Source organism: Zalophus californianus, chromosome 8, assembly GCF_009762305.2.
Source record: "Zalophus californianus isolate mZalCal1 chromosome 8, mZalCal1.pri.v2, whole genome shotgun sequence".
Taxonomy (NCBI): domain Eukaryota; kingdom Metazoa; phylum Chordata; class Mammalia; order Carnivora; family Otariidae; genus Zalophus; species Zalophus californianus.
Window position 1 is genome coordinate 37,400,727 of NC_045602.1, and position 21,208 is coordinate 37,421,934.

At 46.6% G+C, this 21,208-nt stretch overlaps 1 protein-coding gene across 1 annotated transcript in view; it reads left to right on the top strand.

Annotated features, from left to right (window-relative positions):
- The window catches only part of MERTK (MER proto-oncogene, tyrosine kinase), a 101,669-nt gene that overhangs the window by 19,980 nt on the left and 60,481 nt on the right, over window positions 1-21,208 (top strand). The window contains exons 2-4 of the mRNA XM_027622930.1: window positions 3,889-4,297; window positions 14,609-14,709; window positions 16,617-16,790. Coding sequence (XP_027478731.1) covers window positions 3,889-4,297; window positions 14,609-14,709; window positions 16,617-16,790 — 684 coding nt within the window. The remainder of the gene's footprint in view (window positions 1-3,888; window positions 4,298-14,608; window positions 14,710-16,616; window positions 16,791-21,208) is intronic.

Sequence of the window (21,208 nt, forward strand, 5' to 3'; positions counted from 1 at the left end):
AAGAAAGAAAGAAAGAAAGAAAGAAAGAAAGAAAGAAAGAAAGAAAGAAAGAAAGAAAGAAAGAAAGAAAGAAAAGAAAGAAAGAAAGAAAGAAAGAAAGAAAGAAAGAAAGAAAGAAAGAAAGAAAGAAAGAAAGAAAGAAAGAAAGAAAGAAAGAGAAAGAAAGAAAGAAAGAGAAAAGAAGAATAGCTAGTAGTTACTGAGTGCTGACTCTGAGCCTGACATGGTAATAGGTCCTTTATTGCTAACAGCAACCCTACGGGGCACCGTTATTGCCATCCCCACTTCCCCTGTGAGGAAACTGAACCAGAAGCAGCCTCCTGGCCTGTATTCTTCTAGCAACAACCAGAATCACAACCACTCCGGAGAACTCTCCTGTGTTCTAAGATTACATCCTTCCTAAATACTTGGTGTCAGGAGCAACCTTGCTGTCCTGGGACGATGTCCTGGGTAGAGAGCTCGGCTCCTGGCCCCTCCCCCATCCTTCCTGCTTCCTGGCCACTCTGCTTGTTAGGTCTTCTGCTATCTTCCTGGCGGTTTTCCCACCTCCTGGCCTCCTCCTTCCTGCTCGACTTGCTCCCGCTCAGCCAGATGTCAGTGCCAGGGTCAAGTAAGGCTCTGATCTTCCCCCTCCCCTGCTCAGAAACCTTCCAAGAATCGCTGCTGCCTCAGCCAGGATTCGGGGTTCTCCAAGGTCAGCCTGTATCCACTCGCTCTGTCACTTCGGTCCGAGCACAGGAGCGCCACCCTACGGCTACATTCATGTTCCCAAACTATTAGGGCCTCTTCTTTCCCTTCAGTTTTCCACCGTTCCTGCCCCTTGAAACCCTGTCCACCTCTCCTCCCTCAATTCGTGCCCTTACTTACTCATTCAACACACCTACTTTGAGCATCGTCTGTGAGCTGGCTATAGTGTGGGTGCTAGGCCTCTTGGGGTTCTCAGTCCAGCAGGAGAGAAAGAACTGAATGAGGAATCACAGAAGGTGCTACAAAGGGGAGGGCCCCAGCACCTAATGTAGCAGGGCTAAGTGGTCAGGGGGTGGGGACGGACCAGGGAAGGCCTCCCTGACATTGTCAGGACCTCCCCCTAGCCCTAGTTAGCTTTGTCCCATTTCCCCCTGGGACCCTCTGCTGCCCCTCCTCTGGGGCAAGTGCCTTTCTGTACCCCATTAAATTATCACAGCAAATCTTAGACCCAGTAGGTGCTGTGTAAGTATTGGTTGGGAATTGAATCATTGTGCCCACTCCTGGCAATTCAACTCATGGAGCTTAGCTATCTTTTCAACCATCATAGTGATTACAGGGTGGGCTTGCTGCTCCTGACATCATCTGAGTGGGTGGCCTTGCCTTTAGTTTGTTCGGTGAGCTGCTTAGCTCATAGAAAACTGAAGACTGTACCCAACTGTAATCAGAGGTTATTTTGCAGGGTTGGGATTACAAAACAGGTTTCCATTTTATATTTTCTGTGCTTCTATAAATATTTGAATTTTCCACTACCAACTTGGGTTACCTTTATAATTTGGCATTTTAAATGTCTTTAAGTAAATTAAACCAAATTATTATTTGCTTCTCCCACTCCACCTGTTTGCTTTATGTTTCAAGAAAAACAAAGTTGTCTGGACATACCCCTGACTTCCCATTCCCATGGATGTCAATGAATAAGGACCATAGACAAATTTGCTGACCTAAGAGGCAAAGGTGAATTGTAAGTGCTTCAAAGCCTCAAGAAAAAGAGCATTCTTGTGGAGGGTCTGCAGCCATAAAATAAACAGCCAGAGCATTCATAACTGCAGAAAGTGTCCCCAAATTCAGAGGAAGATGATGGAACTGGATGGGACCCAGGCAGAGCTTTGCCATTCCCTGCTAAGAGCCCAGGCCCGCATTTGTGCATAAGATTTGCATGGCATGGGGGTGACAGGAGAGGCAGGGGCCCCTCTCTGCAGAGTCACCCTGACCACCACTCCCTGGAATAAATGAACGCTCCTATCACAGCACACTCATCTGTCTGGATGGCTGGGCTCAAGGCCAGCCTGCGGCTGACCCACATAGCCTCCCCCAAAGCATGCAGAGGGCCCCTGCTCTCCCACAGCCCCTGAGACCTCAGGCTAACGGCAAGCAGCCAACCTTCCCCGGTTTCTTATAGTGAAATCTCTTCTCCAACCTGGCATTCACCCTGGAGGCAGTTCTCAAATGCATCAACTATGAGAGCCGACCTGGCATGAAAGTCATATGGAGAAAACTCCCTAACAGAAGCCGTAACCTTCAGTTGAGGAAGATGTGCAGGCCAGAGTGACCTGGCAGGGAGGAAGCCAGAGGAACAAATTCTCAGATCCTTCCTTCTGCCCCCAAATCTCCTGCTTGTATCTTCATTGGCCAAATAAGTGCTTAGTTGACTCCCTAGGCTAAACATTATTTGTTGCTTATCTGAAATTCAAGCTTAACTAGGCATCCTGTGTTCTTGTTTGCTAAATCTGGCACAACCCTAAGCAGAGACCACCCTACTCCCTCACACACACACACACACTCAGGAGCCCAGGAGGGTGTGACATCCTGAGTGTGGCAGAGGCACAGCTTTCGAGTGGGGACCCCCAGTCACTTACTCACAAAATGCCAGACCTGTGTCTCTCCCGCTTTCTGCCTGTCTCAAGCACTTGTGGCCAACGTGTTTGAATATATAACCCCCAGCATAGGATATATGTTCCAGAAGCGCTATTAAAAAAACCAGAAGTATCAGTATTGTGGACCAGTATTTTTAGAAATACTTGTGGGCCAGATGAAATCAACATTTCCAGGTCCATTCCAGCAGGCATGCGTTTTACTAGAAGCTCCAAGTCATCCTGTAGTTGGTGACATGAGTGACTGATGTTTTTCCCCTATATCTAGAGATGGGTCACATTGAGGAGCCAGAATTGTAAACTCCTGTCTTTGTACCAGTAGCAGCCTATGCAAGACCACTGGCCAAATTTGTGGCATAGTCTGTGACTGAGAACACAGCCAGAAAAGTGATCTCGGGGGCCATCATCACCTTCCTGCCATGCTGTTGAGTTTGGTGTGAAGGACTTTGAATGAGTCACAATTTTGAAAAATGGTGAAGGTGGTCAAAAGGTGCAAACTTCCAGTTATAAAATATATGAGTCCTGGCGATGTACAGTATGGTGACTATAGTTAACAATACTGCTTTGTAAAAAAAAAACCCAAAATACTGTATTGTATACTCTCTACCTAAGAGAGTAGGTCTTTAAAGTTCTCATCACCAGAAGAAAAATTTTGTAACTATGTGTTGTGATGGTAGTCAGCTAAGCTAACTACATTATTATGATCATCATTTTGCAATATTTACAAATAATCAAATCATTATGTTGTACACCTGAAACTAATATAATATGTCCATTATATCTCAATTTAAAAAAAAAGTAAACAGTTTTTGAGGGGGTGTCTGGGTAGCTCAGTCGGTTAAGTGTCTGACTCTTGATTTCACCTCAGGTCATGATCTCAGGCTCGTGAGATCGAACCCCACATTGGGCTCCATGCTGAGCATGAAGTGTACTTAAGAATCTCTCCCTCTCCCTCTGCTCCTCCCCCCCACCCCGCCCCCCTCTTGTGCTCGCATGTGCTCTCTCTCCCTCTCTAAAATAAAATAAAATTTAAATTTAAAAAAGGAAACAATTTTTGATGGGGGGAGTTATATTTCTTAAAAATTCCTTAGGAGGTAAGTGAACAGATGAATGAAATTATGAATGAGAATATACGTCCAGACGTATATTCTGCTCATGTTTTCTGAGGACACCGAGGATACTCCAATTCTCTCTCATCATGGCCTTAGAGATTGGGTACCGATTTGGAAAACTCCATTATTTAAAAGGCTAAATATCAGATTTCTTTTTGCAGCTGTTGCAGAGGTAAGGGAAGAAACCAAGCCTGACCTGCCATTGCCAGGAGGCCTGCAAGCTGACCACACGCCATTTTCCCTTCCTCACACCAGTGGGCACCAGCCTGCCTTGATGTCTTCACCAACTCAGCCCGGACGACCGCATACAGGGAATGCAGCTCATCCTGGGGTGACCTCTGCTGGGTCAAAGCTCCTACCGCCTCTTGCATTTAATCATACAATTGGCCACATAATACTTTCTGAACATAAAGATGTCAAATTTAATTGCTCCATCAATATACCTAATGTGTACCAGGACATTGCAGTTATTTCTTGGTGGAAAGATGGGAAGGAGTTGCTTGGGGCACATCATGCCATTACTCAGTTTTATCCGGATGACGAAGTTACAGCAATAATCGCCTCCTTCAGGTATGTGTTCTCTCTTCCTTTCTTTTTTTTTAATGTTGTTATTTGTGATTCAAAAGCCAAAACCTCGAAGTTAAAAAACAGGTTTTTGTTTTCTGTGTTAGCAACCCTCCTGGTGCATTTAGAGTGTAGATTAGTAGCTGACAGTCTGTATCATTGATCTCTTTTACGTTGATCTGGGCCCCACTGAAACTTGATTATCAGAGGCTCCGCATCCCGGGGAACCACTCCCCCTTTTCCCCCACTGACGTCCAAGTTACGTCAAGTCCCGCTTGACTCAGTCTCCCAGTAGTAGGAACAGTGTTTCTTACCGGGTGTGAGGAGACATCTAAATCACCGCATGGGCATGGAGCTTTGAACACATTCCCATCCCTTTGATTTGCCTTATCCCCCCCCCCTTCCACCTGTCCCCACCACCCCCTGCTTCTGCAGATCATGGTGCTGATGTAGCCCTCGTGCCTATTGGGCTGGGAAAAAGGTGGAAGGTGGAAGATCTAAAGGCTGGGGAAATGAGATAGACCTTCAGCCACTTGGGTCACCGTCTCCATGTTCCACTTTGTTGGAGGGGCCAGCCAAATGCTCTGGGTTGTGGGGGGTGTGATTGGGCTAAGCCAAGTCAGCATGTATATCTGGAAGAATCCATTGTTCCTAGGACTGCATCATCATATTTGCAGTGTACTGCAGACAGTGAGCCAGCTGCTTCGCTTCTCCCCCATCCCTTTTTTATTTACTGCTCTGTCCTCTTTAGCCAGGAGGGGTTTGGGTTTTTTGTTTTCGAGTCAAGAGTCTCTTTGCATGTACAGCTGCAGAGTTCAGTGGACCTGTGGTCCTTGAAAAGCTCAAAATGAGGTCAGAACCACACAGTTGGAGCAAGTGCCTTTTCCCTGGGATTCTTCCCCTCGGAGCGGAGCCCTCTTGGATCTGGGACGTTTTCACTTTCTCTGGCTTGATACTCGGGGCAGTCCCAGACAGGGTCATGTCTTTGGTGAATCATTTTGTTTCCTTTTCAGAAAACTGCCTCAGAGATACCACAAGGCTAACAACTCCAGTTAGAGTTTAGTGTGTCAACACTTCCACAAGATGCACCCTTTTTTTTTTTCCATATTTTTTCCAAGTTATAGGCTTGGTTAGCATCAAAGCAAAGAACATAGTTTTCACATTTTCCATTGGTTGATTTAAACTCTGGCTAGGTCTCTCGGGCTGCCATTCTCAGCCAGTGCCTGAGACCACTCAGGAGATTTGACTACATTCTTTTCTGCATCAGCTACAAAACACAGACATTTTACCATGCTATAGACACAGCTTCCGATGACAGAAGTAAGATCATCATTTAATAATGAATAAGGAGCAGTTTATTTTGTTTAAAGATTTTATTTATTTGAGAGAGAGAGCACGAGCAGGGGGAGTGGCAGAGGGAGAAGCAGACTCTCTGCTGAGCAGGGAGCCCGATGCAGGTCTCCTTCCTAGCACTCCGGGATCATGACCTGAGCCAAAGGCAGATGCTTAACCGACTGAGCCACCCAGGCCCCCCTAGGGAGCAGTTTAAAGGCTTCAAGAAACAGAACTCTGGCACATTGGGCTCATCAGGTATCACTGGAGGAAAGTACTACCCTGCTGACTCTCTGGGCTAGGAGTCCTGAACAGGGGTCCTGCCACTGGCCAGCCAGGAGACCATGGGTGAGCTGCCTTCTTGCCAAAGAGATGGGTTTGGACCCCATGACCAGCAGCTTCAGGTGTGTTCAAGGGGTCCATGAGCTGATTTCAAAGGACCTAAATTGGAGAGTTTTTAAACTTAAGAGTAGATAGTGGTGTATTTTGGATTTGTGTCCAGAGTTCAGAAGGTTACCTGGGTCATAGTTTTAGAACTTTAGGGAAAAAAATGATACTTTTGCATGGGTTCCGTTTCATTTTCATAAACTCATTCTGAAGGGGAAAAAATCTTATTTGGCCTCCAAACTAAGCCATAAAGCAAATTTAGTGCTCAGGATTCTTATGAATGGTGGATGCTGTGCTGAACTGAGCAGCTTTGGGGACAATACCAAGTCCACCATTGTAATATTCAGCTATATTAAAGCCATGTTCAGGTGATCCAGGAGCCATATAGTGATTCAATGAAGTAAATTATAGTGACTTAAGATTATAAATATTTGTGTAATTTCTTGGCAGGAGAGAAGGATGTTGGAGCCCCTAAATTTGATATCTTTTAGGTGAGGACCCTGAGGTCCCTATGAGTAGGGTGACTTGTCCAGGGTCACTAGGGAGTAAGTTGTCCCCCTTAAGCAGGGGACTTGATTTGTACATCTGCAGTGTCTTCTATTCTCCCATCTCATAGGCCCTAAAACAGATCTACTCTGGTTCCCAGGAACAGTGAAGAGTTAAAGACTATTCCATGTATGGAATTTAATCAGGAATTCATTAGCCTGCAATTTTGTTGGAATTGCCATTAACAATACCTGTATGGACCACGTGTATTTAAGGGAATGGACAAAATACAGGTGTGTGTATATTGGCAGGGGTCAGAGGAATTACGGAGAGAAACACAAGGTATTTCGAGTTAGGTCACGGAACCATTTTTGTATAAGGTATTTTTATAAGAAAGGGTAGAATTATAAGAAATGAGTTTTGAAAATGATGGGGTCTCCAGATTGAGGCCCCCGTGCAGGTACCAGCATGCATCTTTAACTATGAAGCAATTGTGAGTTGCTGGAGACTGACAGGATTGTGGATGTGATGTAACTTTCTTAGTCTTTCATGGTTCCACATTTCCTCCTCTCTATCAGGCAGACCCCACACTTACGCTCCTAAATGCCCCATTCTGGAAAACAAGGGTTAGTCAAGTGTCTGCCTTTTGACCCTAGAACAAGATCCATTCTGGTCGAAGGTGTAGATTAGGGCGTGTGCCCACTTAAGGCCATGGAGCTTTCCCCTTTTATTCCTTCTATTGCTTCCACAGCCCCTCTTTTCTGTGGTGGCCTGATGCTGTCATGGTGCTCTCTCCCTTCCAAAAGAAGAAAAGATTGTGATAAAGTAATTTACACCAAGGAAAGCGTTCACATTCACTGGTGATATCATTTTAGACATGAGGAGTAGAGATTTTTTTTTTTTTCCCCAAATCACCACACAGGCAACTGCCCACCAGTTATAAAAACAGTCAGCCTTGCTCGTGAAGGTGTTTGCAGGCAAGGCACCTTATTGGGTGAATAACTACCTGAATGAACGTCTGGACATTGAGACAAGGAGGGTACAGCTGGTCTGTGTCCTGCATGTACCTGTGAACAGGAGAGAGGGGAAGGGAGAACCTAAGGTCAGGAGCAGAAGTGCTGAGATAGTGTTAATATGTTAGTTAAGGTAGTGTTTCCTTCAGGTTATGGATTTGGCCTTGAAGGGGAAGTCAGGGGAGAGGACCTGGCATCACTCAGGAGCCAACTCCTCTTTCAGTCAAACCTCAGTTTATTGAAACTGGGGATGGGAGCGGGGATGGAAGTGATAGAAGTTCGTGTGCCTTTAAATACAAGTCCCACCTACTTAGGAAAGACTAAAGAGATTTAAGATCATGAGTGAGAGTGTTCCTGCAAGATTTTAGAAATTGCTTGGTCTTCGTTTCTGTATGTACATATTTTAAAGTTATTTTAATAGTAATGTATGTACTTGGTTAAACACTTAGGAAATACCAAGCACATACAGAGAAACTGTGGGCCACAACCCTGAGGAAACCCTTCCAAGCACATATAAATTTAATATTCCTAAAATGAAATTGGCATTCCACGACACAGATGGTTATGTATCTCATTTCGTTCACTTAATGTTATGCATGTTTTCCTGTATAGTTAAAAGTCTTCAAAATATTTTAATGACTGCTAAGTGCCACTGTGACCTGCTGTTGTAAAACAGAAGCACATATAGAAGAACGTAAATGAAATTGTAAAGGGAAAATCTTAAATCTTATTTTCAAAATGCCAACCTCCGGGGCGTATACAAGGGGGGAAAGAACTGATAAGGTACTTCAAGTCCAGATGCCCTCTTGAGGTGGGCCCATTCTGTGCTAATAATATAATAAGAATATATTATTATAATAATAATTATAGGTGTAGGAAACACTCAGTGTCTGCTAGCAGGTTGGGGTGTTCCTAATTGATGGTTTAGTGATTAATACTGAACATTGTGCCCCACACCCCACAGACCCCACATTCCTGACCTAGTCCTGGATGGTGTGCAGCTCAGGCTGCATTTCTCCAGAGCGTCTAGGTTTTCTCTTTTGCAGGACTTAAGTCACCGGGCTGGGCCACCCCCTTGGCTCTCCAACTGGTATGCTGCCTCGTCTGCGCATGATAACCAACTTGAAACTGTAGCTCATCCCTTTGTCCAGATCCCCGGATGCTGCATAGCCAGGGTCTTTCCCTGGAGTCTCTAAAAGAGGGTGTAATTTTGGGGATACACAGTTAGCTCTACACTCTGGCACAGGGCATAAGGAGCTCTCTGGCTTAGGTGGAAACACTAGCTAGGGGTGTAAAGCATTCCAGGCAGACACCAGCCATCAGACCAGAAGACTGGGGAGACCAACTCTCAAGCAAAAACAAAAGCCGCTGTTCCTTTGGGCAGCCAGGCCCTGCAGATTTAGTTTATTGGGGTAATTTGTGGCCAAGGGAAAGGATTTGATATGTTTTCTGTGTAGCCTCAGGATTGCCCACTGGGAATTAAGTTCTAGCTTAGTTGTCAGTAGCTTAAGCTGGAAGGACTTTATTGCTTTCAAAAATTGGAATTCTTTAAAAATGTTTTCATTTTTAATTTTTTTATCGTGGTAAAATATACATAAATGTATTTTAACCCTTTCCGAGTGTATAATTCAGCGGCATTAAGTACATTCACACTGTTGTGAGGCCCTCACCACCATCCATGCCCAGAACTTTCTCATCCTCCCAGAGGGAATCTCTGTGCCCATTAAACCCTAACTCCTCACCCGCTTTTCCCTCAGTCCTTGGTGATCTCTATTCTACTTTCTTTCTCTGTGACTACTCTGGGTACCTCATGTAGGTGGAATTGTGCGACATTTGCTCTTTTTTGTGTTTCTTTTAAGAAGGCTGTAGAACTTAGCTGCTCCTGAAGAGTCATTCCTGAGCAAGGCGGTCTAGCTGTGAGGGGTCTGCGGGACAGGGAGGCTCTGTGTGTCCTTGCAGCTGGTCCTGGAGCTAAGCCAGCTGAGGCTGCACTATTATGACGGGCTTTGCAGGTGCCAGCCCCACGGCTCAGTCCAGGTGGTTCCTGTCTAGACGCGGTGGCTGAGTCCATATGGTGCCTTTGGTTTTCCCTGGTTCAGAGGTTTGTATTTGGCCAAAATATGACATGATTTTTTATACCTTCTTGGAAGCGATGCATACACATGGCAAAATACTCCAACGGTTCAAAAATCCTCTCTTCCACTCCAGCCTCCAGCCCTTCCCCAGCGAGGAGCTGTGGTTATCCAATGCTTGGGTATCTTTTGGAGATATTCAATCCATATGAGTTTGTGTGTGTGTGTGTGTGTGTGTGTGTGTGTGTGTGTGTGTGTGTGCGCGCGCGCATGCGTGCGCCAGGCCTCAGAGTTCATCTAATAAAATGCTACAGCTCTGGTTAAATCAAAACCCAGGACTCAACCTTTTTTGTGGCTGTGTAAATGCTGTTTTCAGCTGAGTCATGTTAGTAGGCTGTGATTACATCTTACCTCTGTATAGCTTTTTGATTTTCCTCAATTTAAGAGCTTCCTTGTTGGTTAGTTTGCTTAATTTTCTAAGTATCAATCTCTCGTTTGTCCCTAAACTCTCAAAGCATCTCCCCACAAAGTGATGAAATTACCAGACCTGGTTTTTTCCCTAGGAGTTGCCTGTCCTGAGGCTGTCCCTCCTCCTGCTCCAGTCTGGGCAGCTTGCCCCCCAACTCTGAGGTACAGCTCAGTCATCTTTGCTCCTATTGTGGGGGCCCTTGTTGCTCCTGTTTCCTCCAGGAGCCCCAGGTTCCACATACCCCGCCCCCAACCCTTTTCTTGGCTTTTACTCCTTCATTTTGGCACGGAGCCCATCCTCCACTAGCATGTCTGAAAATGCCATTATCTTTTCTGCCCTCACCTTGAGGTAGTTTGGCTGGATACAGAATTCAAAAGGGAAATAATTTCCTGTTGTCGTTTGGAAGTCATTGATAGATCTTTTCGCTCGAAGATTTGTTCCTGAGAAGTGTGGTGCTGTTCTGATTCATGGGTGGTGCTGCTTTACTTCTCTCTGGAAGCTTCTGGGATCTCCACCTTATCTTGGAGTGGTGACATTCCCTGGTGAAGCCCCTTAGTGGGTCTTTTCTCTCCCACTGTGCTGCCCACCTAGGGGCCTGGTTAGGAAAGACCTAGATCTCCAGTTCTGGGGCATTTTCTTCAGTTATGCTCCCTTTCCTGTGTTCTTTCTGGAACTCCTCTTGCTCCGTTTTTGGAACCCCTAGATTGCTATTCAGAGCTCAGAGCCTTTGCTGGGGAACCTCCAGAGACTCCCTGCTGTTTTCCTTTAGGGAGGAGGAGCTTGGGGGCAATCGCTGCTGTCTCCACCTCACCCCCTCCCTGCCTTCAGCACAGCAGCCTTTACTTGCTTGTCTAGGAGGCAACAAGTAGAACTATTTGTGGAAAATCTTTCCTGTGCTGTAAGTAAGACGGATCTGGACTTGCTAAGTAACACAGGCCCATAGCCCTCCTCCCCAGACAATTGATCACCTTTTCCTGCTGTGATCACGTTCCCTTTGCACTCTCCTTTTCTATTCCTGGCCTGAATTTTCCTTCCTTGCTCATTGGCTTAAGGTACTCCTAGACTTTTTGTGCCTTTTGCGTCTGATTTCTGCAGCCTAAGCTGGGCTGTTAAAATGTTACTTCTGCAGGGCGCCTGGGTGGCTCAGTTGGTTCAGCGACTGCCTTCAGCTCAGGTCATGATCCTGGAGTCCCAGGATCGAGTCCCGCATCGGGCTCCCTGCTCAGCGGGGAGTCTGCCTCTCCCTCTGACCTTCCCCCCTCTCATGTGCGTGCTCTCTCTCATTCTCGCTCTCTCAAATAAATAAATAAATAAAATCTTTAAAAAAAAAATGTTACTTATGCCTCATGGTTTCTCAGTTCTCCGGGGCCTCCACACAGATGTTCTTTGCATTCTTGGGCTTCCTTCCCGTGGCTCTGCCTTGTCTGTCTCTGGGACCTTCACTCGCACTCTGGTCCCTGTCTCCCTAAGTCATGCGGCAAGGCTGTTGCGACGCTGGGGTCCCAGACCCCGAGCCATAGCCAGATCTTCAAAGGCACGGCTGTCCTCAGCCTGTCAGATCGCATCGTCAGTCTGGCCCCTGGGTCTTGCCTCAAGAAAATGACTCCTCTTCTAAAGTAAACTTGTGAAATATGTGGAAAGGAGCCCTCCTCTTCAGTAACCATGACCTTGGTATTTTTTTTGGAACTGCAGAGAAGACTAGAGTGGTCAGCCATGCAGAATCTTCAGGAGCTGCCAAGAGCGGGGTGCACCATTCAGCTACTAGCTGATACCCATGATGGACAGGGGGCCATTCTAGACACATGCTTCTCTCCTTCTTTCTTCCTGCCACCATGACATTCTGGGAGATTTATCAGAAGAGGGTCGGCTAGGCCCTTATTTGGAGATATTTGTCCTGTGAGGTCTCTTCCCATGTTCTCCCAGTGACCTCTAGACATTGTGATCTTCGTTCCTGCCCTAAAGCATGGAGAGGTCTGGCCTTTCTTTGACCTCGAGTCCTTCCCAAGTCCAACATTCATTCATCAGGTGCAATTCCAAAATTATATCACTCCTACATGGGAATGAGGGGAAAGGCGAAGACAGAGTATTCTAAATCAATGGGGTGCTGCTGAGATTGGCACATTAGGAAGTGCAGGTGACAGCTGAGAGTCACGTTATTCGGTCTTGGAAATAATAAGGAGGTAATATCGGTCTTGGAAATAATAAGGAGGTAATATTAACCCAGGCAGCTCTGGTTCCCCTAGTTCTGAGTGACACCATTGTTGTTGTTGTTGTTTTTGTTTTAAGATTTTATTTATTTATTTGAGAGAGAGAGCGTGAGCAAGAGAGCACAAGCAGGGGAAGCTGCAGAGGGGTGGGGACAAGCAGACTCTCCGCTGAGCGGGGAGCCTGATGCAGGGCTCAATCCCAGGACCCTCGGATCATGACCTGAGCCAAATCACCAACTGAGCCACCCAGGTGCCTCTGACTGACACCATTCTTGACATAATATTTTAGTTACTCTGCTAGTCAGAAGCTAAAAGGGAACTGCAAAATGGCATTATTGGGAAGAAGTTGTAATTTAAAATGTTCCTGGGGTGCTTGGATGGCTCAGTCAGTTAAGCATCTGCCTTCGGCTTGGGTCATGATCCCAAGGTCCTTGGATCAAGCCCCACATGGGGCTCTCTGCTCAGCGGGGAGCCTGCTTCTCCCTCTCCCTCTACTGCCGCTCCCCCGCTTGTGCTCTCTCTTGCTCTCTGTCAAATAAATACATAAAATCTTTTAAAAAAAATGTTCCTTGTTTGTTCTAAAAACGTGTGTTCAACCTCCAGGCCTAGGTGCTCTGCTGTGGCAGGTGGGCTCCTGATGCCCTGTGTGTGTTCATCCTAGCAGCTGCCGTCTGTTGCGTGGGGGCCCGTGGGCCAGGATGGCGACCCCTGTCACCTTGCCAGCTTCCTGGTCTCTTTTAAGCATTCAGCTTCAGCCCTTGACAAGGACTTGATTTTGCTTCGGGATAAGGGCGCCTGGGTGGCTCAGTTGGTTAAGTGACTGCCTTCGGCTCAGGTCATGATCCTGGAGTCCCGGGATCGAGTCCCGCATCGGGCTCCCTGCTCGGTGGGGAGTCTGCCTCTTCCTCTGACCCTCCCCCCTCTCATGTGCTCTCTCTCTCTCTCTCTTATTCTCTCTCTCAAATAAATGAATAAAATCTTAAAAAAAAAAGTTGGATGCTTCAGGATAAGTTAGTTATATCAGGGAGCAAGCTGCTGGAAAGGAAGTTGGACACCCCCCACCATGGTTTTCTTCTTTTACTTTTTTTCTCTCACCATGACCTTTGCTCTGTCTGATGAGCAGAGTAGACGAAATCAGCATCTTTGGGCCAGGGAAGGTGTCCTCTCTTGGAGAGTGTCTGCAAGCATTTCAGAGAGTTCCTCCGTTCCCTCACCCCTTCCATCTCCAGCTAAGGACAGGTATCTTGTAGCTTCCTGCTTGTCAACACGCTGGAAGCGGGGAAAGCAGGTTGCTCGAGTTCTTAGAGCCAAGGCCGCCTGTTTATAGCAGATACTTTACAACATGTAGTGTTCAAACTGTAGTATGAGGAAAACAAAAGAAAGGTGATCTATAATAAAATAATATGAATATGAATGTGTAAATGCCAGGCATGACCCCTCCGGGAGAGAGAATAGACAATACAGGGACTTGCATGCCCCCTGCCATGCCCCCACGCACATGGCAACTGCAAATGGAGATGTGCTATCAGTGATCTGAGTCATGGCCAAGCTCCAAACAGCACAAAGGGATGGTGGCCCCCATTTTCAGGTAATCGCAGCCCTGGGAAATTAAGTGGATATTATAACCAGACATAATTCTTTGTTTGTATGTAAATGGAACTGGGTTCTAGTCTCAGAAAGTCATCTGGGTTATGGAAGAGTTGCCCCTGGCCCCTAAAAGTTGCCCTTGGCCCCTAAAAGCCATGGTGCCCCCTAGTTTTTGTGCCCACCTAAAATAACCCTACACATTTACAGAATACCTTGACGGGGCAATACCCCAGTATAGAGAACCCTGGTATATAGCCTATCATTGAAGGCAAGACAAATAACAGCACATGCATTAGTCATGGTTCTTCAGAGAAACAGAACCAAAGTGGGAATGAGAGAAAGTTATTTTAGGGAACTGACTAATGTGATTGTGGGTGTTAGCAAATCCTAAATGTGCAGGGCATCAGCTAGAGACGCAGGGAAGAGTTGGTGTTGCAGTCTTGCATCTGAAGGCAGTTTGGAGGCAGAATTCCCTCTTCCTTGGAGGACCTCCGTCTTTGCTCATAAGGCCCTCAGTTGACCAGATGAGGCCCACCCATGTTATGAAGGGTAATCTTTACTCAGAGTCTACTGATTTAAATGTTAGTCACACCTGAAAAATACATCTAGAGTAATGTTTGACCAAATATCTAGGTACCATGACCTAGTCATGTTGCCACATAAGGTTAATATAGCATATGACGAAGAAGTTGAAGAATGTTCTGCTCCTATAAAGGAACTCAAAGGGTAGTCACTGTAAATATCTTTATGTGTTTTCTTTGAAGCATAACCAGTGTGCAGCGTTCAGACAACGGGTCATATATCTGTAAGATGAAAATAAACAATGAAGAGATTGTGTCTGACCCCATCTACATTGAGGTCCAAGGTAAGGCCTATATTAATTGCTTTGCATATAAAACTCTAGAATTTGGCACTCTCATTTATAACTCTGTATGCAAACTTTGCAAATTGGTAAGCACTGAAATTTTACAAGGTGATCCTCTCTTGAGACTTTAGGTAATAATGAATGAATGACATGAATTCGATTCTCAGAGTTTTAGCTCTATCCTCAGCAATAGGGCTGAGATAAAAATGGATTATGGACTTTTCTTGTCCTCAGGTTTTTTACAATTTAGAAACCTGGAGACTTTTTTTGGAAGCGAAATGCATTCCACTATCCAGTTCTCAGTGTTGGCGTCAGATACCACTCACGTGGCCTAGTGGTGATTTGCCTCAGAGGGTGAGCCGTTTTCCCGAACTGGATCAGCCGCTTGATCTGGGACTCATCTGGGGCCCTAGGATTTATTGGGTACATGGTTCAGTACAGTTCCATGACATGACATGAGATGGGCTCAGTGTGGGTACAAAGTGAGACATGGACTAGGAGAAGGAGGTCTCTGCCCTCAAGGGACTTGAACTGCAGTGGGAAGTGTCAGCTGATGCCTAGGTGAGCCCAGGTCCCGAGGCCCCAGGTCTCCGGGTGTGCGTGCCTGGTTCTGCAATGACAGGGCCTATCAAGGAAGGCTTCCAGGAGGAGGTACCTCTATTATCACCACAGGTGATCATTCCTCACCAGCCCACAGGCTGCCTCCAGGGCCCTGCATCCCAGCTTTCTGAGCACCCCTGCCATCAGAAGCACCCAAACACCCTTCTTTTCTACCTTCTCCTGACCCTCCTCCCCACAGGCTTTAGAACAGGTGATTGGCTATTCAGGGAATTTCATCTAGAACCATCTCCAGTTGAAAGGCTGCTCTCCTACCCATTCTTTTGCAAACCTAAACCTCATACCCACTAATGCTGCAGGAGGCCTGAGGGAGGGACCACCTCAGAGGAGTCTCCTTTAGAGCTTTGTTCTAGGCCCATCCCAGGCTGGACAGCTAAGCCTCCTCCGGGTTATATCAACATCAGCCCCGCGGGTAGGGGACGCGATGGTATAGTGTTCCTATGTTTGCTGTTAATCTTGGAAATATATTAAGAGGACATTTAACTTGTCAGAATCCCAGCAAAATGCCCAGGGCTGGAACACGTTAGGTCCAAATGGAGTTTTTGCAAAACTTTGAAATAGGAAGAAAGAATCCCATTTTGCCACTCCCACATCATTATTTCTGGGGTCAGATCTGTCAGTTCCCAATCCCAGAAGAACATAATGTAAATCCCTGAGGACAGTTAGCTTGACCTGTTAATTTTTTGGCACCTGTTCCGGATGAGTATTAACTGGCTTTCTCTGAGATATTTCTAAAGTTCCCTTCCTTATGGCCTCGATCCAGAATTACAGTCAAAGATCTTCGGATTATAACTGTGTAACTGTCTACACTGTGCTCATGAGAATGTAGTTTGAAAAGCGTCCAGCCCTGCACAAGCGTAAAGATTTTAGGATTCATTATCGCTCATCTTAAAGTAGATGGTCCTCAAAAACGGGCAGACCTATTACGTGGCTTTGTTTTTACTCTGTATTTTGGGAAGGAATACTGAAAACGTGAGAGCCTCTCCGGAGTCTGAGCAACACCTGATTTCAACACTGCCAGGCCTCCCTTCTGGTAAAACCAGTTCTGAATCCCCACCACAACCCCTTTGGAAAAGTACCCTAGAAAGCCGGCTGGAGCTAGTCGGGGGGAGGAATTAGCTTCTACCCTTTCAGAGACAACTTTCAGAAGGTGAAAACTGGCCGTTTCAGACCAGAGGTGGTATATAAAGAGATCTATTGCCAAGTTCCAGAACAGTCTCCATTCCCCTTGGGGCTCCGGCTTTGCCCGCGGACTTAAGACACTCTTTCACTGAACGCTTTCTCCGCAGGACTTCCTCACTTTACTAGACAGCCTGAGAGCATGAATGTCACGAGGAACACGGCCTTCAACCTCAGCTGTCAGGCCGTGGGCCCTCCCGAGCCCGTCAACATTTTCTGGGTTCAGAACAGCAGCCGTGTTAATGAACAGCCGGAAAAGTCCCCCTCTGTGCTAACTGTTCCTGGTAAGTCTGAGTCGGGTGCTCGAACAGGGGAAGGGATCAAAAGCTCGGTCCCCGCTGCTGGCACAGTGCAGGGGAATGACACACGGGGGCGGCAGCCGAGTCAGGGGCCGGGGCCGCGGAGAGGGAGGTGGGAATCTCTGGCATGAGAGTGCGCGAGCCGGGGGTGGGAAGTGGGCGAAGGCGCCGAGGGGTGCCTGTGCTTAAGTGAGCAGAGGGGCCAGGATCCCTGAGCCCTGGCAATGGGAGCCCTGCTCACACCTCCCATTGCAGCCGGGCCTTTGCTGGCCTTCGCTTCGGGAACCACTGACGTGAAGACCACTGATGGGAGGTTTGACAGCAAGGAACTGCATTGGCCACGGGGGCCACTGTGGGACGACGGAGTCATTGTGGGATCATGGCCACACTGACAGTCAGTGGGCATTCTGATTCCCGTCTGCCTGGAAGTGCCCCGGCTTCGTCCCCGGCACTCCCCTGGCTGTGCTCTTGGAGTCACCGCCCTTGCCATTTCCCATGCTGCTAAAGCCAACGGGCTCCCCTCTGGCTTCTCTCAGGGCATCTTTCAGCAACATCTGGCAAGGGTGCCACCCCCGAATCCTTCCTTTCTTCATGCATTCGGCGACCGTGTTGCAAGGGAGTGCTGTGTGCCAGAGGCTGTTCTTGCTACTGGGAACACAAGGGCGAACTTCTGGAAACAGTCTCCCTGGCTTCCTTCCCACTGCAGGGCTCCTTCCCTGCCCTTGACAGCCTCATTCCTGGACCCACTGCTTTTCACTCTGAGACACCCCCCCCGCCGCCCGGGAGAGTTCCTCTACATCCCTGACTTCAATACCATCTTTGTGATGCTGGCCTTGAGCTTTGTATCTTCTGAGCTTCAGGCCCATGTGCCCAACTCCCTGCCTGGCATTTGCACTTGCTGGTGCGTAGGCATCTTAAAATGAAACCCTTTTTTTTTTTTTTTTTTAAGATTTTATTTATTTATTTGACAGAGAGAGACACAGCAAGAGAGGGAACACAGGCAGGGGGAGTGGGAGAGGGAGAAGGAGGCTTTCCGCTGAGCAGGGAGCCCAATGTGGGGCTCGATCCCAGGACCCTGGGGTCATGACCTGAGCTGAAGGCAGATGCTTAATGACTGAGCCATCCAGGTGCCCCCTAAGATGAAACTCTTGATCCACCTCCCCTGCAGACGTTTTGCCCCAGAATTCCCCATCTTAGTAAATGATACCACCGTCGGCCCATCCTTCCTCTCATTTTTCATGTTGAATGCATCAGCAAGTTCTGTCCACTCGGCTTCTCCTGTGTGTCCCGAGCCTGTTTTTTCTCCATCCATGCTGCAGCACCCCGCTTCCCATCACTGCTGGCTCCCGCCAACACCAGTGGAGGAGCTCCCGAAGAGGTCTCTGTTTCCACCCCTGCCCCCACTCTAATCCATCCTCCTCAGTGGCTCCCTGTTGTCTTAGACTGTCACTCAGAGTCATTCCTGCCCCTGCCATCAGCCCTGTGTGCTCTGGCCACTGCCCAACTGTCCAACCCAACCCCACCCCCACCTTCTCGTCCCTGCTTATTTAAGCACTAGTCATCCTGATTATCTGTCATTTCCTCATACACATGGTCCTCCTTCCTGCCTCAGGACCTTTGCATTCTCTCTTCTGTCTACTTATAGTGTTCTTCCACTTGCCCTTCATCCCATGACACAATTCAAATATCACTTCTTCCAGGAAGCCTTCCCTGGTCATTCAACTATTTTAAGTCCTCCCCACCTCTTTATTGACTCCCAGTCATGAGTTCTTGTGGACTCCATTGTGCACTTGTCACAGTCTATCATCACCCGTTTATTTGTTTAGCCTCCTTGTCTGTCTTCTCAGAAACTATATGCTCAGCAAGGACAAGGACTTTGTCTGTCCCAAGGCAGTGCTTGACTCATAGTAGCACTCACTGAATATTCATGGTGACAACAGACCAGCAAGTGAATGCCAGCCCCTCAGTTTTATTTCTGGATCACTTTCCTAACTCCTCGCTCCGTAAGGAATATTATGGTTTTCCCTGTCTCCATCTGAATTGTCTTTAAGTTTCTCCAAGGAGTTGATAATCAAGCTACTTCTTAGTTCAAAGTCAGTTTGAGGAACCTCCATACTGTTCTCCAGAGCGGCTGCACCAGTTTGCATTCCCGCCAACAGTGTAGGAGGGTTCCCCTTTCTCCACATCCCCGCCAGCATCTGTTGTTAATTTTAGCCATCCCAGGGGCGCCTGGGGGGCTCAGTTGGTTGAGCGACTGCCTTCAGCTCAGGTCATGATCCTGGAGTCCCGGGATCGAGTCCCATGTTGGGCTCCCTGCTCGGCAGGGAGTCTGCTTCTCCCTCTGACCCTCTCCCCTCTCATGCTCTCTCTCTATCTCATTCTCTCTCTCAAATAAATAAATAAAATCTTTAAAAAAAATTTTTAGCCATCCTGACAGGTGTGAGGTGGTATCTCATCATAGTTTTGATTTGTATTTCCCTGATGCCGAGTGATGTTGAGCATCTTTTCATGTGCCTGTTAGTAATCTGGATGTCTTTTTTGCCCATTTCTTAACTGGGATATTTGTTTTTTGGGTGTTGAGGTTGATAAGTTCTTTGTAGATTTTGGATACTAACCCTTTATCAGATATGTTATTTGCAAATATCTTCTCCCACATTATCAACTATGGAGAGAGCCCAAATTTCCACCGACAGATGAATGGATAAAGAAGATGTGGTACACACACACACACACATATACACACAATGGAATATTACTCAGCCATCAAAAAAGAATGAAATATTGGGGCACGTGGGTGGTTCAATCGGTTAAGTGTCTGCCTTCTGCTCAGGTAATGATCTCAGGGTTGTGAGATCCAGCCCCGTGTTGGGCTCCCTGCTCAGCAGGGAGTCTGCTTCTCCCTCTCCCTCTGCCCCTGCCCCTGCTTCTGCTTGCTCTCTCTCTTTCTTTCTCTCTCACATATAAATAAATAAAATATTTTTTTAAAAAAAGAATGAAATCTTGCCATTTGCAACTACGTGGATGGAACTAGAGTGTATTATGCTAAGTGAAATGAGTCAGAGAAAGACAAAAACCATATGATCTCACTCATGTGGAATTTAAGAAAGAAAACAGATGAACATATGGGAAGGAGGAAGAGAAAAAAAGGAGAGAGGGAAACAAGCCCTAAGAGACTCTTAACAATAGAGAACAAACTGAGGGTTGTTGGAGGGATGTGGGTGGGGCTGGGCTAGATGGGTGATGGGCATTTAGGAGGGCACTTGTTATGATAAGCACTGGGCATTGTATGTAAGGGATGAATCACTGAATTCTACTATAGAGACCAATATTACACTGTGTGTTAACTACCTGAAATTTAAATTTTAAAAAATTTAAATAAAAAATAAAAATAAATAAATAATTTGAAAATCCCAAAGTCCATTTGAAAACGATACCCCACCCTTTCTAGGATGGTGGCTCTGAAGTCCCATAAAGAAAGATTTGTTTTCATTGAGGTAAAACTGACATACAGTTAGGTGCATAGAACTTAAATGCACAACTCCGTGAGTTTTGATAAATGTAGACACGTGTGGAACCACCACTTCAGTCGAGACACAGAACATTGCCATCACCTCAGAATGTCCCCTCCTGCCCCCTTCCCATCAGTCCCCACTTCCCATAGGCAATGGTGTTCTGATGTCTGTCATCATAGATGAGTTTGCTAGGTCCTGAATGTTAAATAAGTGGAATGGTAAAGTATATATATTTTTTTGTGTCAGGCTTCTTTCCCTCAACGTGATGTTTTTGGGATTATTCCATGTTGACGTGTGAGTAGTATGTTGTTATTGCCCACAGTGCTCTGTGGTGTGGATGGGCTATGTTTTGTTTATTTGTGTGGTGAACATTCGGGATGTTTATGGCTCTTGGCTATGATAAATAAAGGAGCTACAGATACTTGTGTGCAAGGCTTTGGGGAGACATAGTTTTTATTTTGTCTTGGACAATACTTGGGAGAAGAACTGCTAGATCACATACTAGGTATATGTTTAACTTTTAAGGAAACCACCAAACTGTCTAAAGTTGTACCAAGTTATATTCCTAGCCACAGTGGATGAGTGTTCATTGCTCTATCCATGTCCTTGCCGACACTTCATGTGGGTAGTTTTGTTTTTTTTTTTCATTTTAGTGGATGTGCAATGGTAAATCTTAAATTTGCATTTTATTTCCCTAATGTCAAATTTTTTGAAAAGATTTTATTTATTTATTTGACAGAGAGAGACACAGAGAGAGAGGGAACACAAGCAGGGGGAGTGGGAGAGGGAGAAGCAGGCTTCCCGCGGAGCAGGGAGCCCGATGCGGGGCTCGATCCCAGGACCCTGGGATCATGACCTGAGCCGAAGGCAGACGCTTAACGACTGAGCCAC